Here is a 15,639-nt window from a genome sequence, read left to right as displayed (position 1 = left end):
GTACTGTATGTATCTCAATGTTAATACTATTTGACTGCCTTCTAACACCTGAGACCTCATATCTTTGAGCCCTAATAACTTTTTTGTCCAATATTTTTTTGTAATTATTTTTATTTGTTTGTGTTGTTATGAGTGTAACTGTACTTTGTAATGTATTTTTTATGTGTTTTGTAGCACTTTTTTGTTTTTTGCAAAACAGTTAACCAGTGCTCTGAGGTTGCGCTAACACGATGAGCGTTAACTTTAATTGCACTCAATCAATTGTGTTTACTTGTAATCCCATCTTAATTTAACCACTGCAATCTGACTCTAGATCTATTAGGGAGAACTGTGTTCTTTTGATTGTTAATGGACTCTCCTTTAATGGATTTTTTACAACTGGATTTTTAATGTATGTTTCGATGTTTGGTGCAATAGAAAATTATTTTGTATCTTGTGATATATAAATAATTGTGTCTTTATTATTATAATAATTATTATTTTATTTTCCCTACCAAACTATACTTTAGTACTTTTTGCACAATCTAGGCTATTTTTAATAAAAATTGTCTAAAATAGGAAGGGGGTCCTAATATATTTACTGTAAATTGCTTGCATAGAATTCCAGTACTTCATCCACTATACTACTGGGGGTCAGACAACCAGGGCTCCTTGATTTGCAGCAAAATTAAGTAAGATATTTGATGAGCATAGGCACATAATACCATCAACATTTTCTATCCTAATGACTATTGGCCCTCAGCATTCAAAAGGATGAATTGCACAATTTGAGCTTTGACATTTTTTTTAATGTCATATGGAGAAGACAGTCACATACTGTGTCACCAATGTGTAGGTTTAATTGACAGCTCTAAAGGATATAATCTGCTCCATAGGATTGCATGAAAATTGAACTGGTTATTATAGAATGAGAGGCCTTTGAATCCTTAATAAATAAAGGTAGTAAGAAATTAATTCCACAGACGCATTACCTTGCAATATAATACAATTTCAGCAAGCTTTGCTGAGATAAATTTAATGAGTCACAAGCACCAAAGAAAACAGTCACGTGTGCTTTTTTTCTGGACAACAATGACTCTTTTTTTTGGGGGGGGGGTTTCAGAAAGTGGATTAATCAAAGCAATTAAGCTGACACTAATATTGAATATCCTACTCTCTGGGTTTGCAATTAAATACATTTACACTCTCTGCATCTAGGAAGAGATTCATTAAAAGATTTTTTTTTAACTTTATGAATAGCATAAATATTAAATGACACTTTTTTATTTTGTTGTTGTTATATATGGTTTTAAGAATACCTATGAATTGCAATGCAATTTCACAAATAACATTTACCCTCATAAAACTACAAGGTTGTTTAAAAAAACATTAAATTTAATTGATAATATGTAACATCAATTTTAATACTGTATTTCATTAAGACAAGAAACATTGCAAGATACATTTATTATTGTGTTGTAAAATAGCTTTGAAAACAGTTTCTTCCAATTCCTTAGAGACTAGAGTGCATGCTATGGGGCTGATTTATCAAAGTCTGACATGATACTCTGTAGCATTTCATGTCCGCCAGACATTGCTGAATGCTGACAGCATACGCTGTCGGTATTTAACATTGCACAAGCAGTTCTGGTAAACTGCTTGTGCAATGCCGCCCCCTGCAGATTCACGGCCAATCGACTGCTAGCAGTGGGTGTCAATCAACCCGATCGTATAGGTGGATTGATGTCCGCGGCCTCAGAGGCAACGGACCAGTTAAGGAGCAGTGGTATTAAGACCGCTGCTTCATAACTGCTGTTTCCGGTGAGCCTGAAGGCTAGGGTGGAAACAGGGGCATCAGGTGCCATTTAGCCCTTGATAAATAGGCCCCTAACTAGGGATGGGTGAATGTGTTTAAATTAAAATTCGAAAATCAAATGTTGATAAAAACAAATATTCTTTAAAGTTTGAAAATCAAATGTTATTTCTGGTTTTCAAATGTAACTTTCAATTTAGAATTTTGGTTTTAATTTTGAATGTAACCTTTGATTTCGAATGTTGGTTTCGATTTTGAAAGTTGGTTTCAAATTTGAATGTTACATTTATAAAAGATAGCTGTAGATTAGAAATACTATTTCGAAATCAAATATTAAAAATTTGATTTGCATAAAACAAATTTGAATTCAAATGTTAGTAATATTTTCGAATTTGATGTAAAATACATAGCTAAACACTTGATTATTCCAACAAATATTTTTGAATGTTCTTTAAAATTCAAAAACAAACATTTGACAAAAGAATGTTAGAATGTTATATGAACAATCAAAATTCATTTGAATGAACAAATGTATTGAAATTCTATTTTAAATTTCAAATGTCCCCTAGTACTAATTTAAGTAATGCTATAGATTGCCCCACCCAACTACTTAACACACAGTTACTGCTTGATCAGTGCAGGAGCTCATTCTTACAATTTCTTATTGGCCAGAGCAAAAAGAGGTAAGATAGATATACTCAACAGTTTTGTCCACGGACTGCACCTGCATTAGAAAGTCCTGCAAATTGTGTCAGTAAAATTAACAGAGCTGGAGAAACATCACTATAGTCAGAAGAAAAAAAAATAATAGTTCACTTACTGTAAAAGATAAGCAAAAGGCAAACTGCTTAATTGTCCTCTGCAATAACTTACCAGTGTGGGAAAAGGTTTTTAAAACATGTATTTTGTATGCATATCTTTTACAATGCAGTGTTTAATTCTTGATATACAGTATACTGTCAGAGCCATGCTGCAAATAAAAAGCATCCCTAGAAAAATTTGAAGACCCGATCTAATTTCTTTTGAGTCTAAATATAGCACATGCCCCATTTTTCAAAAGGTGATTACTGGGATACTCCTCCCAATATTTTTATCAGAACAAAATTATATTAGTTTGTAATAAAAAAAGTGCCCTACAACCCAATTTTATCCATGAAGTAATTATCCATTGTGTGATCTGGAGAAGACACTCAAATCAGTGCGTCACTCAAAATAGTGTCTCACTGTGGGACTTGACTAGACACTAAAAACTATTCAAAGGATGGCAGCTAAAATGGTACATGATCTACAAAATAAAACGTATAAGGAAATAATTTGTGACTTATATGGCTTAGAAGAGAAAAGAAGATAGGTAATACAGCTGCATTGCCTCACTAGCAGGACCACCAGTTTAAATTGTACCTGGCCAGCCCCATCTGCTACAGCCCACAGGAAATCTCCTGGTGTCCTGGTAGGCCAATCTTGCCTTGTATGCTGTGCATATATCCAAAATGGACTTTAATTTTCTTCTAACAAAGCTCCCAGCTGTCCTGACTTTTGATGGATTATCATGGCTCAAAAGTTTTGACTTTCCTGACTCTTACCCTAATAAAGAGAAAATCCAGTTCCCATCCTCACACACAATGGTCAATCTGGGTAAGATGCCAAACAATAAGGCTTTATTGCTTTATTTAGTGCTCATGATAAAAAGTAAAATTAAGACATGATAAAGGTCACCCTAATACTACTCCTGATTCTCTTTTTGAAAAGATCAAAACTTTGCCCACTGCATATGTCTAAACAGGACAGGAGAGTTGGGGCTGCAAGTGTGTTGTGGGCAGACCCTTGCTTGGTTTGAAATAGTCAAGAAATCTCATGTGCCTGGACAATACATGTAAACAGGGACTTTTCCCCGATAAGCGAATCTACATAGTGAGCAGAGTCAATATTAATTTTTAACGCAATCTTTTTCTTATTAATTACTTTTTTTCTTTCTGCAGTGTAGGATCCCCCCACTTCCCCCTCCAGCAATTGTTGGTTAGGCACCCCCCACCTTTTTCTGTAACGTAGCTCCCCATCCCTCCCTCTCCCTTTATTTTTATTTCTGCAGTGTAGGGTCACAGATGGTGACACACACAGAGTCATTGTCTGTAAAAATCTGGCATCTGTCTTCATATGGAACCGGAGCATCGATCATGCTTTGGTTCCATATGCAGGCAGATGCCATCAGCTCAGGAACTCCAGCTCTTGGAGCTTGATAAATATGCCCCATAAGCTTGTCAAGAGACTGCTAGCAATATTGGGTGATAAGTTATGGAATAAATAAAGCCTGAGTGAAATACTGGATGTGTATCTGCATCTGTATAATAACACCCAGCTCTATACAAAGACACAGTAGTGATACTGGCACATGGGTATAGTCAGAGGAGGGCTGGTTATAGAATCAGTAGTGCCTGCATCTGTATAATAACACCCAGTTCTATACAAAGACACAGTAGTGATACTGGCACATGGGTATAGCCAGAGGAGGGCTGGTTATAGAATCAGTAGTGCCTGCATCTGTATAATAACACCCAGCTCTATACAAAGACACTGTAGTGACACTGGCACATGGGTATAGCCAGAAGAGGGCTGGTTATAGGGTCAGTGGTATCTGCATCAGTATAATAACACCCAGCTCTATATAATGACACAGTAGTGACACTGGCACATGGGTATAGCCAGAAGAGGGCTGGTTATAGAATCAGTGGTATCTGCATCAGTATAATAACACCCAACTCTATATAATGACACAGTAGTGACACTGGCACATGGGTATAGCCAGAGGAGGGCTGGTTATAGAATCAGTGGTATCTGCATCAGTATAATAACACCCAGCTCTATATAATGACACAGTAGTGACACTGGCACATGGGTATAGCCAGAAGAGGGCTGGTTATAGGATCAGTGGTATCTGCATCTGTATAATAACACCCAGCACTATATAATGACACAGTAGTGACACTGGCTCATGGGTATAGCCAGAAGAGGGCTGGTTACAGGATCAGTGGTATCTGCATCTGTATAATAACACCCAGCTCTATACAAAGACACTGTAGTGACACTGGCACATGGGTATAGCCAGACAAGGGCTGGTTATATGGTCAGTGATATATACATCAGTATAATAACTTCCAGCGCTATATAATGACACAGTAGTGACACTGGCACATGAGTATAGCCAGAGGAGGGCTGGTTATAGGATCAGTGGTATCTGCATCAGTATAATAACACCCAGCACTATATAATGACACAGTAGTGACACTGGCTCATGGGTATAGCCAGAAGAGGGCTGGTTATAGGATCAGTGGTATCTGCATCTGTATAATAACACCCAGCTCTATACAAATACACTGTAGTGACACTGGCACATGGGTATAGCCAGAGGAGGGCTGGTTACAGGATCAGTGGTATCTGCATCTGTATAATAACACCCAGCTCTATACAAAGACACTGTAGTGACACTGGCACATGGGTATAGCCAGACAAGGGCTGGTTATATGGTCAGTGATATATACATCAGTATAATAACTTCCAGCGCTATATAATGACACAGTAGTGACACTGGCACATGGGTATAGCCAGACAAGGGCTGGTTATAGGATCAGTGGTATCTGCATCAGTATAATAACACCCAGCACTATATAATGTGACACTGGTTCATGGGTATAGCCAGAGAAGGGCTGGTTATAGGGTCAGTGGTATCTCTATCAGTATAATAACACCCAGCACTATATAATGTGACACTGGTTCATGGGTATAGCCAGAGAAGGGCTGGTAACAGGATCAGTGGTATCTGCATCAGTATAATAACACCCAGCACTATATAATGACACAGTAGTGACACTGGCACATGGATATAGCCAGAGAGGAGGGCTGGTTATAGGATCAGTGGTATCTGCATCAGTATAATAACACCCAGCGCTATATAATGACACAGTAGTGACACTGGCACATGGGTATAGCCAGAAGAGGGCTGGTTATAGGATCAGTGGTATCTGCATCAGTATAATAACACCCAGCACTATATAATGTGACACTGGCTCATGGGTATAGACAGAGGAGGGCTGGTTACAGGATCAGTGGTATCTGCATCTGTATAATAACACCCAGCTCTATACAAAGACACTGTAGTGACACTGGCACATGCGTATAGCTAGAGGAGGGCTGGTTACAGGATCAGTGGTATCTGATTCTGCATCAGTATAATAACACCCAGCACTATATAATGTGACACTGGCACATGGGTATAGACAGAGGAGGGCTGGTTACAGGATCAGTGGTAACTGCATCAGTATAATAACACCCAGCACTATATAATGACACAGTAGTGACACTGGCTCATGGGTATAGCCACAGGAGGGCTGGTTACAGGATCAGTGGTAACTGCATCAGTATAATAACACCCAGCACTATATAATGACACAGTAGTGACACTGGCTCATGGGTATAGCCAGAGAGGAGGGCTGGTTACAGGATCAGTTGTATCTGCATCAGTATAATAACACCCAGCTCTATACAAAGACACAGTAGTGACACTGGCTCATGGGTATAGCCAGAGGAGGGCTGGTTATAGGATCAGTGGTATCTGCATCAGTTTAATAACACCCAGCACTATATAATGACACAGTAGTGACACTGGCACATGGGTATAGCAAGAGGAGGGCTGGTTATATGATCAGTGGTATCTGCATCAGTATAATAACACCCAGCGTTATATAATGACACAGTAGTGACACTGACACATGGGTATAGCCAGAGGAGGGCTGGTTATAGGATCAGTGGTATCTGCATCAGTATAATAACACCCAGCACTATATAATGACACAGTAGTGACACTGGCTCATGGGTATAACCAGAGGAGGGCTGGTTATAGGGTCAGTGGTATCTGCATCAGTATAATAACACCCAGCACTATATAATGACACAGTAGTGACACTGACACATGGGTATAGCAAGAGGAGGGCTGGTTATATGATCAGTGGTATCAGCATCAGTATAATAACACCCAGCACTATATAATGACACAGTAGTGACACTGGCACATGGGTATAGCCAGAGGAGGGCTGGTTATAGGATCAGTGGTATCTGCATCAGTATAATAACACCCAGCGCTATATAATGACACAGTAGTGACACTGGCACATGGGTATAGCCAGAGGAGGGCTGGTTATAGGATCAGTGGTATCTGCATCAGTATAATAACACCCAGCACTATATAATGACACAGTAGTGACACTGACACATGGGTATAGCCAGAGGAGGGCTGGTTATAGGATCAGTGGTATCTGCATCAGTATAATAACACCAAGCACTATAAAATAATGTTTTTAATTTCAAATGTACCTTAGTGTCCTTCACTAAGGTCTGTACTTTGGAAAATGTCCGCCACAGGCTTTGTCGGTGCCTATCCCTAGTTTCGTGCTTTAGGTCTAATGCGGTGTCAGGTTAGCGCACATAAATAATTAGTTATCTTAAGGCACGTTATGTAAGTATTAAATATAAAATATTGAAAAAATATGAATAATAATAATTATAGTTACTGTAAAATATAAATATAAATTCTATGGATTTTTTGGAATATTTTAGTATATCTATAATAATATTTACATTAATTATTAATATTTTTCAATGCTTTATATTTAATAAATACATATTATTATAACTCATGCCGGGTTAGCGCACATGAAGAATTAGTGTACTCTCGCTTCCTCTCTCTTTTTTCCTAACTCTCTTTCTATCTCTCTCTCACTCCCCTTCTCTTCCTCTCTCTCTTTCTCTATCTCCCTTTCTCTCTCCCATCTACTCTATCTCTCTTCCTCCATCCTCTGCCTTTCTCCCTCCCTTCCCCTTCCCTCTCTCTCTCTCTCTCTCTCTCTCTCTCTCTCTCTCTCTCTCTCTCACTACCTTCCGGTCTCTCTCTCTTTCTTCCTTTTTCTACCCCCTCCCCCCGTTTCTTTCCCTTCCTCACTCTCCCTCACTTCCCCTCTCTTGCTCCCTCCTGAATTAATGTACTGTGTACATCTGTGTAGTAAACATCTTTGTAATGTTTTAGAGAAAATGAATTTTGCAGTTTTGTTGTTGTTGAAGATTTGTTAAAAGTGTGTTTAAACATTTTTAGGAAGTATTTCCTTTTTTTCCCCTCTCCCTTCCTTACCCCTCTATCCCCCTCCCCTCCCTCTCTATTCTCTTTACTATCCTCTTGCTCTCTCTCTCACTCCTGCTCTCCATCTGCTCTCCCTCTGCCACCCTCAGTCTGTTGTTGTCTGTCTCCCTCTCTGTTTTCTCTCTCCCTCTCTGTGTTCTCTCTTCCTCTCTGTCTTCCTATGTTCTCTGACTCCCTTTCTTGTCCATCCCTCTCTCTGTTCTCTCTTCCTCCCTCTCTCTCTCTCTGTGTGTGAGAGAAAGATCAGTGTATGTATGTGAGAGAGATGATGTACAGTATATGTGAGAGAGAGGATGTGTGTGTCTCACTTTTAAGGCAAGAGAATACGTTTCTATTATTAATAAGTTTATAACTATATACAAAGTGTTTTTTTCTTAATACAAATGTGTAATAAAAATGTATAATTGCGTATTACAAGTTTACGTATGACAGTGAAATTTTGGAGTTGAAAAAGTGGGCTTTACACGGATATATAAATATATATATATATATAGGAATATCAACTTAAAATACAAAGAACATTTTCACCTATATAATTTTTATTTACAGTAAATATAAAGTAAACACATTATTAAATATTATTATAGAATTATTATTTAGACACATACAGTACATATTTTATAGCCCTTTACAATGAAATACATGGCCATAAACCCTCTACAATTGAACCCTTATAAATATTTTCCACTAATATTTATATGACTATTGTTTTCATATAGGGGCCTATTTATGAAAGACCTGTCGGACATGATCCGACATAGCGGATCATGTCTGGCAGACCTCGCTGAATGCGGACCGCATTCAGCATTGCACCAGCAGCTCTTGTGAACTGCTGGTGCAACGCCGCCCCCTGCAGATTCGCGGACAGATTGGCCGCTAGCAGGGGGTGTCAATGAACCCTGATCGTATTCGATCGGGTTGAATTGCTCGCCAGAAACACAGGGCTTCAAGCTCCATATGGAACTTGATAGATATGCCCCATAGTGTTTATATGAATGTGACTCTTTATTTTATTTATATTGTATTTATGTTGTGTTTGGTGCAACTTTTATTTTAACCCTAACACATTATGCAAGGTCTTCAGTTGCTCTAACCTGACGTGCGTTACATTTTTTTGCACTCAAGCGCTAGGATTTACCAGTGCTATAAATAAAGCAGACCTTCATCTAGCAAATTAAAAACAAAAGTATGCAGAAATTACTCCTAAACTGAGGGCCTGACGTTTCTACCTCTTAGCCAATAGCCGTGCTAGCCATTCATCACTAGTTTAGGAGTAAGATCACAGCAAAATAGCTAGCATTTTTTAAATTGGTTGATAGAAATTAGCAATACACGACCATTTAGATAAGGGGACACACAAACATTTTGCCATGGAACCTAATGGGGAGATTGGCTATGTGCAACATTACATTATAATGAAAACTATGCTAAAGATGATACTTCCAAATAAAGTTACATTATATTAAAAGTTTTCACTGTAAATTACATAGACAATTTGTTGAATTAATTGAATGTAACTGTATATACTAAAAAATGTACACAGTTTGGTACAAATAAACAAGTTTAATTACCCAATGAAATAAATGAGTGCTTTCTATAATAAATTACTGCTTAGTGGTGCTTAGGGTCACTAAAAATACCTTAAAGGGGGTGGCGGAGCCAACTGCCGAGCCAGCTAGACGTGTATGCTTGTAGCTCCAGGCTCATAGATAACATTTACTAATTTATTTAGCGTGTACAGAGCCCAAACTTGTTCTAAATTACTCTAAAAGATTAAAGCTACCTTTAATATTTTATTAGGGGCCGAAAGCTAACTCAATCAAGGAGCACAACGCTGAAACCTACCTTTAAGCTACCCCACACAGGCGTACCGGCTGGAGCCTATATCTCAACAGTATGGAAATTACGGAAGCCCTTACAGTTTGGGAACAACGTACCCAGCAAAGCTTAGATCAACACTTTTCGAAGCATGAAAGAGGACCTGATGTCATTGTTGCTAGCAGGAAAGTCAGAAATTGCCCAAGCACCAAGGGTGTAGCAAAACTTGTTTGCAGGTGTGCCAACTATTGGACCTGCACCAAGGTCCCAAGAAAACAGTGCAAAAATAATAGTATAGCTGCACCACCAATTGTATTAAAACATCATGTTTTTATTTAGCCACTTTAAAACAGACAACGTTTCGGACCCATGTCCTTATTCATGTCTCATTGTTGCTAGCGCTCACTCCGCAGGGAACCCACACGGAGGAGGCCGTAGATCCGACACAACACGCCGAGGGTGATAAGACAACAGCTGAGCTTGTGCGGGGGATTACCTCTGGCAGTGTCATGCCGCGCTCTGAGCTTTGCGAGATAGGTCGTCTGTTGGCTTTTCCCTCTCCGCAGCCCATCCAGGTGAAGTCGGAACCCGGTGAGAATATCACTGCGACAGCAGTGTGCACGTTTGTTATGCCGCCATCTTGGGCATTACATACTTACCCTCCTCCTCTTGCCTATGTTTGGGTTGCTGCCTCTGTCCCGGGAAACCACTTCAATGGAGTTATAATGACATCGGCATCGTTGGTGCTGCAGAGCTTGATCAAAATTACTCCGTCAGCAGACGCGTACCCAGACACCGGTTCCAGCTTCTTTCCGAGATGTCTCCAGTCTCCCAGAGTAGGCACATCGCAAACAGATGAGACATACTTCTCCCATAGGGCTAATACTGGAATCGGCTAGAGCTGTGGTATTTCTTTCCCCTTGCTGGGCGGCTTCTCCTGTGTGAGACTTTGCACCTAACTTTTTAAAGAGAGCCTATGATATGTAAATGTACTCGCACACTCTGCATTAATATTTCCAAAAACTCCGGATCAAGACTTCCCAGCTCTGTATTTGTTTCTTATCCTAGCATGTCCCCGAGATTTGCTACTACAAAGCACTCTCTATCCTGCCCTCCTGAATACAGACTTCACTATGTCTTTTACATTATATACTCCTGTGGCACTATTTCATAAACCATGCTATTTAGACCTCTATGTTGGCAATGCTGTATCGGGGTTTGTGTGCTGCTCATTTTAAGTACGCATCCACTTTGGAACTTCAAGGCTATGGATGTGATATGTAGAATATGTGCCTATGTCTGTGGAGATACGTGAATAATATTTTTGCATAACCCTGTGCAACATAAAGTCACTGCTTGAATATAACCTACCTGTACAAGATATGCTATGTAAATACTTCCTTTTGCTGGGCCTTGTCTGCTTAATGTAGACTAGAGCGCATGAGTTTAGATAGTTAACCCCTATGATATGCACTTAACATTGTAGATGGCAGGAAGGTCCGCTATAACGCCATCTTCTTTCACCAGACATAGTCAATCTCAGCTCAGATTAAAAGTTATCTTTTATATTGGCTCATATGTTAAGGGTCAGTTCTATAACTACTAACCCATAGAACCCCTAATTCTATCAATACTTCTTCCCGGTTTAAGCCTACATAGAGACTGATAAACTCTAAACTCAAGAAAAGTAGTTTTTTTCTACGCAGTTAACGCCGTTTTCTATATGTCTCATTTAAGCTAACGGATCTAACATGTTCAGGACTATGACATCTATATTACTCTAAATGTAAGCTGTTATAGTCATATCTATATTGAGTAAAAAGGTACAGCCATTAGCAATTAACTACTTATACTACGCTATAGAACAGGTCTTTATTATATTTGACTTTGCTCAGCCTGCACAAAACCCACTGTATGTTTAACAACTCTTTAGGTCTTTGCTAATATGATTTTGTCCTCTTTTATATACATATGCAGTACCATATAAGAGGCCTACCACTTTCACCCACTTACGAATTATAAGGAGTTAGAAATAGGCATTAGTTAATATCAAAGCTCTTACAGCCCACATAGTTAATACAGCTATTATAGTTGAGCACTTTTATGGTTATTTATATTTTGTTGCATATTAGCGTTATTTAACCCTGTGCTGTGCAAATTTTTCTAAAAGTTATGGGACGCGGTTTATATATATATATGTCCACTTCTTATAACACCTGCCCCAGCTCCAAAGATATATTGATATAACTCTCTCATGTAACTTTGAACGCCATGCCTACTCGCAACTAGTGTACTACAGTCAGTTAAGATAGACATTAGCATTTTTCCCCTAGATATATTATTATGTCTTGGTGCTTATTAACCCTGCTCTGTGTACATCTCCTTCAGACTGTGAGGCATGATTTATATATATCCGCCTCTTATACCATCTGCCCCAGCTCTAAAGATGAAATTGGTATAACTTTCTCATGCAAGATGACCATTTAATTTTAAACGCCATATCTCCTCGCAACTAGTGTATTACTGTCAATTAAAATTGGCATTAGCATCTTCCCTCTCGCCATGTTCTTCCCCCCTTATTAACATTATTTGGCCTCCTCAATTTTAAAGCGCTCCGCCCTCCCTCCCCTCTCTCCCTTATTTTTTTCTAAGCGGCTCTTGCCCGCTGTATCCCATCACCCCACTCCACTTTTACTAATCCAGCTCATATTGGTCTCATTTTAAAACCCTTCTGGACTCCTATATTTATCTTTTGCCTCTCATAATAATCCTTCGGGTTGCCAAGAATACATATAAGGGTTTTTTCTTTATCATCTGATATGTCAGAATGCTGAGCTGTGACCACTATACTGTTTCCCCCACTTGATCATGTTGTATCCCAGTGCTTGTCTTTAGACCACTTGCAGGATATTCAACTATGGTTCTAAATACTGTAACCTATTTGTTCATAGATATACAATTACCTTTGTTGGTCTGTATGTAATAAGCTGTTTGAATATCTGAGTCTTATTATGCCATGTATGTTCTTGAGACCTCAATAAAAAATTTTGTTAAAAAAAAAAAAATACCTTAAAGGGCCACATGTGGCCCTCGGGACATAGTTAGTGTGACCATACTTTAGAGTGTGTGCTCTATGAAAATATGCACAGAAAGAAAAAATAAATTAACAATTATATTTCTTTATGACATAAACTGAAAATTAATGTCCACATATAAATTGTATACTATAGATAAACTATAATAAATTATTAAAACCAGACTGTACATTATTATATGTCCTACCTCGTTTCCAATGCAATCATCAGTTATGGAATTGCAGCATTTAGCAAGCACCTGTGTACACTGGTCTACAACTGTCATCACATCCTTAAATTCTGCAGATGGCACTTTCTGACTTAACATTATTGAAGCACTAAAAAAAGAAATAAAAATAATTGTCATATGGTTTTCAATCAGACACAATAACATATTATTCAGTACAGAAATAATACACATAGGTAACATTTTCTGTTCAATTGTGTTGGAAAGAACTGTAGATTCAAATTGAAATACTTTTTTTTGTAACAATATAAACAAAAAAACAAACAAATAGGGGTAAAAAGCATATTGAACCTTTAGCTAGTGAAAGGGTATAAAAGTTCCAGACATCCAATAAGTTGCTGAAAGCATTCACTGTTACTGAGACAACACTTCACCTTTGAGACAAACAATACCTGAACGCTATTATGCAAACAGCTGCAGAAGTATAATAATGCAGAAAAAGAAGAATGCGCACACAGTTCTATAACTAAATAGAACCTTTGACTTAAAGGGCCACTAAACCCAAAATCTTTCTTTCATGATTCAGATAGAGAATAGAAATTTAAACAACATTACAATTTACTTCCATTATTTATTTTGCTTCATTTTTTAAATATCCTTAGTTGAAGAAAAAGCAATGCACATGGTGAGCCAATCACACGAGGCTTCTATGTGCAGCAACCAATCAGCAGCTAGTGAGCATATCTAGATATGCTTTTCATCAAAGAATATCAAGAAAATAAAACAAATTAGATAATATAAGTAAATTAGAAAGATGTTTAAAATTGCATTCTCTTTCTAAATCATAAAAGAAAAAATGTGGGTGGCATGTCCCTTTAAGTCCTTTATGAAAAAAAGACTAAGGGCTGGATTACTAGTGGATCGCTATTTTAAAGTGCACCTGTAAAGGGGTAAATTTGCCAATTTACAGTCGCAAGTAAAATAACCAGCCATTGGAAGTGGCTGGTTAATCCTACCGCGAACTGGCGGGAGCACTTTGAGCTTAGCGCAATTCCCCAGAGGTCAGACCTCTGGTTAATTTAAAAAAATGACCCCAATTTACCCCCAAATAAAGTGGACAATTCTTTTATTGAAATAAAAAATATTAGAATCTTTTTTTTTTTTTTTTTAAAACAACAACTGCACAAAGCAGTTATGAGGGGTTAAAGTGAGGGGATTGGGGTGGTAGAAATAAAGCACCACTTAAAACAAATACCTTTACATTGCGGTCTAAGGGGGCTGTGTTATCACTGTAAATATATATGTATCTGCTTCTATACATATCTATATATATGCTTTAATATGTGTAATATGTGTATATAATCATATAAAATATATTTAACATTTTCTGCCCATCGCTGTGTCACTTACCCCCTGTGCTAGGTTTTTTGCCGTGTCTATCAGCATCAGAACGAGGATCCAAATGGAGCTTATGGAAGTGCGCTCAGCTTCCATGCAATGGAAACGTGAGGTCGCGTTCACATTGCGCTGAACTTGTAATACCAGCACAATATTTGTGTGCAATGGTATTACTGAATGGACTGCAAAAATACCCTCAAATCTTAAAGGGACATGAAACCCAAAATGTTTCTTTCATGATTTAGAAATAGCATTCAATTTTAAACAACTTTCCAATGTACTTCTATTATCTAATTTGCATCATTCTGTTGATATCCTTTGTTGAAAAGCAATAGACTCGGTAGCCGCACATAGATGCCTTGTGTGATTGGCACACCCATGTGCATTGCTATTTCTTTAACAAAGGATATCTAAAGAATGAAGCAAATTAGATAATAGAAGTAAATTGGAATGTTGTTTAAAATTGTATTCTCTGGGGTAGATTTAACAAGGACCGAATGGCCCTTGTTCCCCTTGTTTCCGCATGAGCCTTCAAGCTCGCCAGAAACAGCAGTTATGAAGCAGCGGTCTAAAGACCTCTACTGCATAACTTGTCTGCTGCCTCTGAGGCTGCGGTCTTCAATCCGCCCGATCCTATACGATTGGGCTGATTGACACCCCCTGCTAGTGGCCGATTGGCCGTGAATCTGCAGGGGGCGACATTGCACAAGCAGTTCTGGTAAACTGCTTGTGCAATGATAAATGCTGAGAGCATATGCTGTTGGCATTCGGTGATGTCTGTTGGACATGATACGCTACAGCGTATCATGTCGGACAGACATTGGTAAATCTACCCCTACAAATGAATCATGAATAAATGGGTTTCATGTCCCTTTAAAGTTAATTGTCTGCAATTATTCAATCTCCGAAGTAGCTTAATCTGTAACATGATATAAACAACCCTCAGATAGGATGCATTGATATCTAAAACAACACAAAAGATACTGTCATAAGAAAAACTGTCCACTTAAAGGGACAGTAAACAGGTTAATAATAAGGTGCTTGCAATTATTTTGCTGTAGGATGTGTCAGAAAAATGGGCATCAAGACATTTCACCACAAAGGTATTTAATTAAGGATTTTATCAATATGCCAGTGCCCAATTAATTAGCCATTAACATTTTTGAATTTGTTATGTTATCATTTA

General features: G+C 38.2%; 1 protein-coding gene across 1 annotated transcript in view; it reads right to left on the bottom strand.

The window, feature by feature from the left end:
• Positions 1-15,639, bottom strand: part of GC (GC vitamin D binding protein) — a 286,233-nt gene that overhangs the window by 108,369 nt on the left and 162,225 nt on the right. The window contains exon 7 of the mRNA XM_053703332.1: positions 13,077-13,206. Within this exon, the coding sequence (XP_053559307.1) occupies positions 13,077-13,206 (130 nt within the window). The remainder of the gene's footprint in view (positions 1-13,076; positions 13,207-15,639) is intronic.

This window comes from Bombina bombina, chromosome 2, assembly GCF_027579735.1.
Source record: "Bombina bombina isolate aBomBom1 chromosome 2, aBomBom1.pri, whole genome shotgun sequence".
Lineage (NCBI taxonomy): Eukaryota > Metazoa > Chordata > Amphibia > Anura > Bombinatoridae > Bombina > Bombina bombina.
Note: the sequence above shows the minus strand (reverse complement) of the source record. Positions and strands in the feature narration are given on the sequence as shown.